Raw genomic sequence first — 12,003 nt, 5'->3', positions numbered from 1 at the left:
AAGGATGAGAAAGAGAGAGCATGAGAGGGGAGAGGTCAGAGGGAGAAGCAGACTCCCTGCCAAGCAGGGAGCCCGATGTGGGACTAGATCCTGGGACTCCAGAATCATGACCTGAGCCAAAGGCAGTTGCTTAACCAACTGAACCACCCAGGTGTCCATGAATAACCATGTTTTGTTTTGTTTTGTTTTAAGATTTTATTTATTTATTTGACAGAGAGAGAGACAGCGAGAGAGGGAACACAAGCAGGGGGAGTGGGAGAGGGAGAAGCAGGCTTCCCGCTGAGCAGGGAGCCTGATGCCAGGCTTGATCCCAGGACCCTGGGATCATGACCTGAGCCGAAAGCAGACGCTTAACGACTGAGCCACCCAGGCGCCCCTGAATAACCATTTTTAAAACAAAACTACATTCAAATTTGTCTCGCAACACTTATATTTATAATGTGAAAAAAATGAAAATAGTATAAATGTCCAACAATAAGAGAATGATATGCTGTATTTTACAATGAGATATTCTGCATCCATTAAAAATATTTTTCAGGGCAGTGCCTGGGTGGCTCAGACTCTTGATTTTGGTTCAGATCATGATCCCAGGGGTTGTGAGACTGAGCCCCAAGTTGGGCTCCACACTGGGCATAGAGCCTGTTTAAGATTCCCTCTCTCTCTCCCCCTTGGGCCCCCGCCCCGATAAATATGTATTTCCAATAAAATTCACACCAGGGGAAATCCCTATGATATGAAAAAAAGGAGAAATAATAAGGATCCAAGTGTTGACACAGTATGACTCCAACTCTGTGTGGATATATATATGTGTGAGAGTATGTGTATGTGCTTATGTGTGTGTATTCTTTATTATCTTAACACTAGGTGTTGCTAAATTTTAGCATTATAAATAATTTAATTTTGTATTGCACTAGTTTCCCAAATTTGTTACAACGATAGATACATGTTATTTAAAACAAACACTCAGTGAGGTGACTAATTGGCAGTGTGCACCACAGTCCTCTGGCAGCGTGCCCGCTCTGCCCCAGCTGGAAGGCCAAAGTCCATTTCCTAAATCTCCCCTACAGGTAAGGATCTAGAGGCAAACAGCATTCTGCACATTTGCATACAAGAGCCTGACATTTAAATGACGGTTGTGGAAGAGGGAATTGTCCTGGGCTGTTGTGTTGTGAGGGGCAAGCCTGGCGATGGAGAGGATCCAGTTTGCTGAGGCATTTCTGGCTTCAGTTCCTAGCTTCACAAGTGACAAGAGACAAGGTGAGCACACCTGGAGACAGGGCGCTAGCATCAGGTGGGCAGATGCAGGGGGAAGGATCTCAGGTCACTTCTCTGCGGGAAGATGTGCAGTACTGCATTATTCAGAAAGTCCTTGAGGAGGTCCAGCCTACAGCCTGCTCTTCAAGCTCTTCCAATGATTTTCTGAGATTCCAATTCTAAGTATTAAGTTTGTTTGTGTTTATGTTTAAAATAGCTACTGTGGTTCTGTTTTGTGCAACTGACGCTGACTCACATACCCAGGATGTGGAAGGAATTAAAAAGAAAACCCTGATTACCTCAATGACTTCTGACCCACTATCCTTAAACCATGTGAAAACCTTTTTAATAATGCATTTTTTTTAACTGTCAACTCTACTTGTTTATACACTTCTAAATACCCATGCAAATTAAATCTATTCTGAACACAAATTAATTGTCATGAGGCTTATTCATAAACTGGATTCTGCTTCTTTGGATGGTTTACTTCATGATCAAGCATTCTAAAATTTCAAGTTAATCTCAATGAGAAGATACTCCAACTTGATTCCTCATCAAATACATAATGAAATATTTCAGAAAAGTAAGCCTAACAGTTAAACTCCTAATCCAAAAAATCAGAGACTACAGCACACTGTTTTTTCCTGGTAGATTCTTCCCAGTTAAGGTACTCTAGATGCTCTATGTATTTTTTTTCCTTAAATGAACTACTACAAAAGAGTGTTTGTAGAAATGCAACAAGTAAAAAAAAAATTAAAACAGGTACTTTCACATAAATGCAAAGGATAAATCAAATATTAAGCTATATTCACTTTAATATTAATATGTAATTATAGTTCAACATACACATGGTGCTCAATTACTGTCTGCATTGAAAAAAATATTAATTCATTCAATAGATGTTTACTGAGACTCTACAGATTCAGCAGTGAAAATGACAAACACAGCTTAAAGCTCATTGAGTAAAAGGTTAGAGGTATAACAGAATGGGATGATAAGGCTCAAAAAAATAGAATAAAGTTTATTTTTTTAGACTAAATAAATTAGGTCATGGACTGAAATAAATTAGCTCAAAGAAGAAAATGTTATTAAGACTAGGCAGTACACTTCCTTTCTCTAAGAAGAAAAAATTGTCAATAGGGTAGTTAGACTATGGATTCTACTTTCATCCTTAGAAGTCCATAATGCTATAATTTCTTTAATGTACCTCATGAACCAATAGGAATATCTGCCAATACATGTGTAAAATATCTTTGCAAGGACATGCAAAAGGCTAATAAGGGGATTACCCCTGAAGAGAAATAGGGTGACTAGGAGACAAAGTAGGAAAGGGACTTTACATGTACACGTTTCATGTCAAAAGATTTCATTTTTAATCATAAATATATTATCTATTCAAAAAATGGATACATAAATAAATCTATTAGCATGAATTTTATCATAAAATGCAAGGGCAATATAAAATAAGAAGTCATCTAAACTTTGATGCGGAAGTTGACATGCACACACACAAAGGGCCATAGTGAAGATGGGCTAGAAGCAAAGGATCCAGTCAGCAGCTGACATTCATCATTGATACTAAGAAGACACAAAATAGAAATGGTTACCTTCCTGTCACAGGTTTTAGGGCTCCCAGCAGTGTTTTGCTTAAGGAAGCCAGCTGTTGTTGACCAGCGTGTGGGGTTTTTCCGTGAAGGCTCTTCAGAAGAAAAATTATTATCACTAATGGAAGTTGAAAGGCCAATTAAAGCTGGGTCACTGCTTCGTCGGACATGAAGAGGCATATCTATAAATACAAAAAAGCATTATATTTTTTAAAAGGTAACTAATGTCTGAAAACTACATGTTAGGATAAAGGTAGTGAAATCCAAAAGATTAGAGTAACACTTAGGTGACAGTGGGTCACCATTCTAAATAGAAATTCCATTAGTTCCTTTAAAACACTTTACGGCAAAAGAAATGTAGTATGTATGGGATAACCTGCTCTGGAGTCAGACTGCCCAGGCTCGTATTTGTGCTTCACCAACTTGGTATCTGTCTGGTTCTGGGCAAGCCGCCTAACTAGACTCTGCTTCTAGTCTCTTCCTACGCAATAAAACCATCCTTCTTCCGTAAGGGTATCTTGAGGACTAAATGAGATGAAGTGCTTAAAACAGCACCTGACACTCCGTGCATACTCAATATACAGGGGCGCCTGAGTGGCGCAGCTGATTCAGCGTTGGGCTCTCGGTTTGGGCTCAGGTCGTGATCTCAGGATTGTGAGATCAAGCCCCACTCTGCTGAGCGAGGAGTCAGCTTGTGAGTCTCTCTCCCTCTCTCCCTCTGCCCCTCTTGCTCATGCACGCACTCTCTCAAATAAATAAATAAATCTTTTAAAAGATATATATCATACATATTCTAAAGTAGAAATAACGATGTGAGCCATGGAACAAATTTTATCTAACTTTTAACCATATCGGGATTAAAAATACACAATCTAAACTTCTTGGCTCATCTATTAAGGAATTCTGTTAAATAAGATAATTATCTTGTTCAAAGAAGTACTATCAGAAAATATAGAGCACAAACACACTTCTCATCCTTAAGATAAGGGGAATCTTGAAAGTAATATGCTAATATGCAGGTATCTGGCATATACTCACATACACAATTACATGAAAGACAGTGTTTCAGCAACTGTATTCACATAAAAGAGGGGTCTGTTTGCAACTGCTATAACACAATCATTAACAAACTCAGGTTAATATTTGTATCAAGAGCACTGAGCACACCTTAGCAGATACAATCATTGGTATAGCAGAGAAGGAACAGAACTATAAAACCAGATAAGAACAAAAGCACGTGAGTCTGTAACACTGGGAATCAAAACCAAAAACTCCACTTACCAACTGAGCAAAATCACTCAAAAACATTAAATATAAGATGAAAAATTTAAATTATGTTAAAAAGTAAATAACGTTAGAGACGATCCGTTTTCAAAAACTAGAATGCAAGGTAAATATTTCTAAAAAGTCTCTAAAAAGGGTGCCTGGGTGGCTCAGTCGGTTAAGTGTCTGACTCTTGGTTTTGGCTCAGGTCATTATCTCAGGGTCTTAAGACTAAGCCCCATGTGGGCTCTCATTCCCTCTCCCTCTGCCCCTTCCCCCACCTCTCATCCTCTCAAATAAATAAATAGTTTCTGACAAAATAGCTTTAGTGGTGGAATAAACTCATGATTTACACTATGAAAAACATTTTTGGAACACTGATGAATTGATTAATGGTATGGCTATACAGATCCTAAAGGATGGATGCTCAACTAAAAACAGACTCTACATACTGAGGGTGATATTTAAACCACTGTCAATCCAACAGTCTCAAAGATGTTAAAGCAAATTAGAAATGATCAGAGGAAACAGAAGCATATGAATAAAATATTGCTTTTAACATGTGCTTCTACATCATGAGGATCTGATAATAAGAGAGCCTGGGTAACATTACCAGAAAAAAATATGCTGAACTTTTTTTTTTTTTTTTTTTTTTTAAAGGTTTTATTTATTTGACAGAGAGGGAACACAAGCAGGAGGAGTGGGAGAGGGAGAAGCGGGCTCCCTGCTCGGCAGAGAGCCCGATGCGGGGCTCGATCCCAGGACCCTGGGACCATGACCTGAGCCGAAGGCAGACGCTTAACGACTGAGCCACCCAGGCGCCCCTATGCTGAACATTTAATTTAATACTGTTAGTAGTTATCTTAATTTGCTGGGAGAGACACACACATGAAAATTATAGAGAATAATTTCCAATTTTTAAGTGTAAGTAAAAAACTTGTGATGGCCCTTACTGCTTATACATTGCACCCAAAAATAAAACACACCAAGAACTATATAGTCATTCTCAAAACAAGTTCACAAAAATATACATCTAAGAATCTATGTGTATTAACCCTACAATGCTCTTACTATAAAAAAGACTTCCCTCCCAAATAACAAAACTGTTCCCAGATTCATCAAATCAAAAATGTTAGCATAAAAGCAAAAAGAGGAGGGGGAAGAATAAAACAGTTCTGGCCAATTATAGTACTGCTTCTTGGATATGAGTTCTGTTGCTTTCCAGTTACTGGGTTGTTGATTATTTAGTTGTTAAGGAACTCTGCACACCTCAACTTCTGTGTACACGCGTGCCTGCACGTGAGCATGTATGTGTGCATCTGTGTGTAAATCTAAAAGAAGCACTACTCACCAGAGATGGTCTTTAAAAATGGAACAGAAGTAATGACCACAATAAAACAATCACATAAAAGTACATTTCCACCCCAAAATAAATTCAGGAACTATATAATCTCATTGAATTTGCTTAGACAAAAGAAAAGAGCTTCTTATGCTTGCTTTTGAAAATTTTTCCCAGAAGAAATAAATTGCATATAAGGATGCATCTTCTGATGGGACATGATCACTGTGTTAATCTATTAGTCTGAAACAGACAAAAATAATTAGCCTTTCACCTCTTGTATCTGTAACTCATGAAACTGCAGGTGTGTGGGGGGGAAGGGGGGGCTAGAAAGGAGATAAGGTGCAGCGAGGACTGCAGACCCTGCGGGCGGAGCCTTCTGGGTAGATGTGGGGCACTGCACTGGGGCAGCACGTATAGGACCCGCGGTGTGACAGATGTCCCAGGAGACGCGCTATCAGCCAGCCCTTCCTGTCAGTTCTTTGCACATTACACTTTCCGTTTTCATTTCCTTCTGTTTTCATTTTAGTGATGTCCATAAAAGGAAATAATATAGTCTGGATCTTTTGCTTGTACTACCTAGTAACCAAGCACCCTGACGCAATTTCAAGGCCCCATATTTACATTTCTGTTCACGGTCACATGCAGGAAGGTGATCTGAGTCCCAGGCTAATGAGAAAACTCAATTTAAAATGTAAACAATATGTTCTTCATAAAAGAATGCCAAATGATACCATAATGATCTTGAAATCAAGGTTTTCTTGCAGTTCAATGCGCTGAAAGAACTGAATCCTAGTGCACACCAGCAGCATCACTAGGTCCAAATGCAAAGCCCCCAGGCCACACAGCATTGGTCTACATTCATGGTGCCTGTGATTCAGACTCAGCAACACACTGATGGTGTGAGATTTGCATTTGTATTGGTTTATAATTTCTTCTTGGTTTTATGGTTGCATGAAAACTATAAGGCATTTTTATCCAGTTTATACACACACCTAAATAACCTTGGATTAGAACCATTGATTTAACTTGCAGTGATCTGAGTCTTTTTTTTTTTTTTAATGAGGCTCTACATTAATCACAACAGAGGAACATGTGACTCACCTCACAGATGAGTAAGCTGAGGCTCAGCGAGATGACAGGAGGAGCTCAGGAACAATTTCCTGGCGCCTGGGTCAGTGCTGACTCACTACCCAAATCATGAAATCCATTTCTAGCTACTTGGAGATAAAAATGTGAGTCTCAATTTTGTAAAAGGAAAAATGTTTGTTGTTTTCTAAGTAGGATTATATATACTGAAAAATCATACACTGATTTTTAACAAATAGCAACATATGATTTTGGAGAGTTAAAGAAGTATTAATGTTAGTTATGCATATAGATTGAAACAACAGCCATCCCAATTTCAGAAGTGTTAAAGAAAGAAAAACCTCCTGGTTAAGTAGAAGTACAATGTATAAGATAATGAAGTACACCCCAAAAGAGACCAGCCTAGACCAGTGCTTGTCAAATTTTGATCTCAGGACTCTTTCACTCTAAAATTTACTGAGGGCCTCAAAGAGGTTTTGTTTATGTGGGTTATAGCTAGGGACGTTTACCATATTAGAAGTGGAAATGAAAACAATTTAAATATTTATTCCTTAATTCATTTTTAACTTAACAATAATAAACCCATTTACATGTTAACGTAAACAACAGAATTTTAGAAAATTCTATTTTATAAAACAAAGTTTATTTAGTGGGAGAGTAGCATTGTTTTACATTTTGTTTGATAGATGACATCTGGATTCTCATCCCTGCTTCTGATTTCAATGTGCTGCAACATGACAAGCATACGAAGAAAAAAAGAACTCCACAAATACTTAGCTGGAATAGTATTTTAATAATCTTTCCAAAACTGTAGATACTCTTCTTTGAGACCACACCAAAACTTGACAAATGAGAGTTTCTCAAAGGTTAGCTGCAATATGGAATGTAAACTTCTCATTCTTTGTACATTAAAATCTACTTGTCTGTCTTACTTTGGATCTTTTACTCATCAAAAAATTCTGTAACATTAGCTTTTTGGAACATATTATTGGCTTATATCACTCTTAAAAAGGTTGATATATTTCTTCATATCAGAAAATCACATAACGTGAATATCACTACCCATTTCATGAGAAGAGTCATTAAGTGGTGGGAGGACTTGTGTTTTCCAAAATCTAATTTTCACTTAGAAGGCTTGCGTGTTTTCTTTGGCAATAAATACTGTCCGATATTTGCCACGTAGCGACAGGCTCACTTCATTCATTTTCTAGAAACTCTGCCAGACATCAAAGTCTGACAAACCACAGTTTTCTGTCCTTTTTCAGAAAAATAAAAAGAGAAAAAAGAAAACATGGTGTTCCACTAAAAAAAGGGCTGGCTCCTCTTACAACGCCCACCATCACATAGAAGTTTTTCTCAAGACAACCACTGATCTTCAATATGTACAAATACTTTACGCCTACCTACCATTTTAATCACACAGAATATTAAACTGGATACTCAAAGGCCAGTATTTAGTAAAAGCAATCATTTTTGCCGCTTTATCAAGGACAGCAGATAGAAATGGCTTGTGTTTTAAAGTGTGAGGGTGTTGGGTAAAAAATACATCTGGTGCCGGGGCGCCTGGGTGGCCCAGTTGGTTAAGCGACTGCCTTCGGCTCAGGTCATGGTCCTGGAGTCCCGGGATCGAGTCCCACATCGGGTTCCCTGCTCGGCGGGGAGTCTGCTTCTCCCTCTGACCCTCCTCCCTCTCATGCTCTCTGTCTCTCGTTCTCTGTCTCTCAAATAAATAAATAAAATCTTTAAAAAAAAAAAAAAAATACATCTGGTGCCAATGTCCTGATTTGTGCCAAGGGGCCTGCATTTTACCTATCAGTGCCTGAGCACCACCGGTGCAGAAGATCAACCCAGTGAAAAACACAACACATATTTTGGTAATACTCTGAAAAACAGTCTTGCCCTAACAGCCTCCTTGCAATGATCTGAGTGTTTCCCAAGATGCCCAGGACCACACATTAAGAACAGGACAGCGGGCAGCCTGGTGTGTCCGTGCCCTCTCCAGGCCTCAGGCTCCTCAGCTATAAGACCAGATGTGGCACTAATGGGGTCTGAAATTTTTTGATGCTAAAAAAAATGTGTGATTCCTTATATGTTCATACACTATACCAGTGACCCCCTACCAAACCTCATCCTAACAGAACTTACAATGATTTATAAAAAATGAACTAGAAAAAATACAAACGTGTTTCAGAGCAGTATCAAAAGCCATTGTCAGGGGCCTCTAAACAGGTTAAAGTATTACAAGCAACACAGGAGAAGGAAAATACCCGAGTTATAGGGAATGGTGTAGAAGCAGCCACAAACGGCATGTGGTCTTTTGACAAGTTGAACCGGACTTTAAAGGAGATCACTATAAACATCTGGCCTTATCACTATAAACATCTGGCCTTATCAACAGAAACACAACTGCCTGGTTCATCTGACAGGTTTCCCACCTTTCACAGTCCTGATAAAACACATGTTGTAAAAAGAATACAATTTTGTCTTTGCCTAAGAGGAATATAATACAAATACAGCCTTTTCCTCCATGCTTTGCCCATGGCCTATTTCAGCATTCTAATGACCTGATGTAATCTGTGTTCTTTACAGTAATTAGAAATAATAGAAGCCTCTTGTTTAAGGTAATTTGGTCATTATTATTACAATTCCTCATCCTCAATTTTAGGAAAATCAATGCATTTAAAAACACAAGAATAAAACTTTCCCCGTAATCTTGTGATTTATTTAATATATAGATTTTCCAAGTACATCCTCTGAAATATTAAAAAGAAAATTCAAAGACAAGGATCTTCAATAATTAAGCTGCTGGTTGGAACACACGGGGACTGGTGCGATGTCACTGGGTCCAGGATGATAGTGGAGACCGTTTGATGTGTGCATTCCTTTGAAGAGTGGATAAAACAGCAATAAACCCTCATCACAAGATTTCAAATTCTCTGTGTCACTAATGCACTGTAAATATTGATTTGCTTTCTAGGTAAGGTGCCTTTTAAAATAAGTGGAAAATGGCAAAGCTAATAATGAATTAGAGCAAATACTAAAAGGGCAGATATATACATTTTTAACTGTTAAATATCATACCCCTCCCTATTCTTAATCAGCTTTCCCATTTGCTTCTCTTCTTTCATTCTTCTAGTGACTTCTAAATTATTTAACCACTCAAGGCAATGAATAAAGCTTTTCTAAGAAGACAGGCATAAGCCGTCGAGGTATTTAATCAAATCTAAAAATAATATGCAGTTACATGTGTTCTATTAGAACTTACGATGCAAACAGCATAATTACTCTTGATGCAAAATGAAGACAGTCTCCCTGATCTTCAGGGCAATTACACATTTTCTAAAGACACGTCTCACAGTGAGAAGAACCAAGTTATTAACACATGTCACGGGGATAAAAACCTGTCACCAATATTGCAAAGCTGACCTTCCAATATATTTTGCCCTTTTTATAAAGGTGCTTCTCAGTATTTCACTGACTGAGGTGAAATCCTTGGAAGAAATGTGTGGAAGGCAAGGCACAAAATAAGCTCTAAAAAACACTGAATAACTCACAAGAATATAAAATGAGTTTTATCACCCTGCTATTAACTATCTGTTCATGCAATAAATAAAGAATACTAGAGCTGGAAGGTGCCCTAGAAACAAACTGAAATATTACATTCACAGATGAGTGTACTGAGGCCCAGGGAGGTAGCTTCAGGGCTGGGTCAAAGGTCACCCTGCTCCTGGGTGACCCAGCTGTACCTGGAGTACTTGTTAACTGACTCCCTGTCCTCTGCAATTTGGCTATAACCACACTGCTCTCCCGGGAGAACTGAGGCATGTCAAATCCACAATATGCTTAACACTTCACTAGAGAGAACAGGTGATTTTGGGGGAAGGTTGAGTTTAAAACACATTTCTATAGATAACAGCATGTTTTCAATGGTCCCACTGAATCTTAGATACATATAAGAAGGGAAAAGAAAGTCAATGTCATATGAATGTTTCCAAAGAAAAACCAAGAACTTTTCTGAGGCACACTTGAATTCGTAACATCAGAATTCTCATTCAGAAACTGGTCATATAACCACTCTGATTAAAAACCCTCCAAATACTCACAGGAGTACAAATGGGGAAATCTGAATAAAATAGGTGGGTCGTATCAATGTTAATATTGGTGTGATGTAATACTACAGTTCTTCAAAATCTTACCATTGAGGGAAATATACAAAGAATTTCTCTGTATTACTTCTTACAACTGCATGTGAGTCTGCAATTATCCGAACTAAATAAATAAATAATAAATAAATAAATAAATAAATAAGCAAGCAAGCAAGCCAGCCAGCCGGCCAGCCGGCGAGCCAGCCAGCCCTCCCAAGAGTTAAACAGAAAATCCCAGGAGAGATGGGATGGGTCTTACTGTCAAGGCCTGCAGCAATCAGGACTTCAGCAATCTTCCAAACACGACTTCCTATAATACTCTTCTCAGGGCCCAGGGCTCAGCCGCCACCCACGCCCTGTGCGCCCCATGGACCATCCACAGTGTCGGTTCCTCCAACAAGCTCCGCAATGTGACACCTCTGTGCCTCACCAAAGCCAATGACTTAAGACTGCCCAGCATCTGCTCTCCATCCCAACCACGTCCCCCACTGTTCAGTGTCCTAATTCCTCAAATCCATCACATCCAGCGTCGGTGTCCCAGCAGCAAACAGGTGGCTGATTCAGAAAGGGGTCATTGAGGAAAATCCAAAGGAAGGACTGTTTACAAATATATGGCAGAATTAAGGAAAAGCAGCAAGGGATCAAGTGTTCATGAGGCTTTTACCACCCCAAGGCAAGGGGAGCTGTGGCTTTCACTGCAGGGACACAGCTCCCAGCCACCCACAGCTGGGCAGGGAAGGAGCCCCGGCATAAGCCTGTCCACTCCCCTCCCGTGCTCCATCAGTGCCCTGCAGGTGCGCCCCCCACCTGCCCAGGCACAAGCCGGAGAGCATGGAGCCTGACCGACGCAACAGGAGCGGCTGGCTCATACCCCGTCAGCCAGTGTGGGTGGAGGAGCACAGGAAAGCTAGGTAGCCTGGGATGCTGGTGGAATTCCTCTGCCCACCTTCTCCCACTGCACTTTGTTTCCACCTCTAACTGCGTCAGCCAGCTACTTAACCAGAGGATAAGCACGCACCCCACTCACTGTCACTGCCCTTCTGCCCTTCCCTTAACACACACATGTACACACACACCCCCAAAGCAGGAACTACAATTTTTTTAAGTTGGTTAAAATACATCAGTCAGGAACAGAAAACTTCCCAATGGTTAAAGATGCAATCCAGGGGTTCCTTATTTGTCGTCTCTGAGGGTAGGGAAGAACAGTGAGGGTCTGGAAGAAACAGGCGTCAGAGGTCAAAAGCCTTTCACGTTTACCTTTCTGCTTCCTGAAGGAGAGGGTAGGGCCTAGGCAGTGGTAAATAACCAG

The 12,003-nt window shown here is 39.7% G+C and overlaps 1 protein-coding gene across 1 annotated transcript in view; it reads right to left on the bottom strand.

Moving 5' to 3' along the window:
• The window catches only part of PARD3 (par-3 family cell polarity regulator), a 647,142-nt gene that overhangs the window by 342,709 nt on the left and 292,430 nt on the right, over window positions 1-12,003 (bottom strand). The window contains exon 4 of the mRNA XM_032395672.1: window positions 2,862-3,040. Coding sequence (XP_032251563.1) covers window positions 2,862-3,040 — 179 coding nt within the window. The remainder of the gene's footprint in view (window positions 1-2,861; window positions 3,041-12,003) is intronic.

This window comes from Phoca vitulina, unplaced genomic scaffold (genome assembly GCF_004348235.1).
Source record: "Phoca vitulina isolate PV1807 unplaced genomic scaffold, GSC_HSeal_1.0 scaffold86, whole genome shotgun sequence".
NCBI classification, from domain to species: Eukaryota; Metazoa; Chordata; class Mammalia; order Carnivora; family Phocidae; genus Phoca; species Phoca vitulina.
Note: the sequence above shows the minus strand (reverse complement) of the source record. Positions and strands in the feature narration are given on the sequence as shown.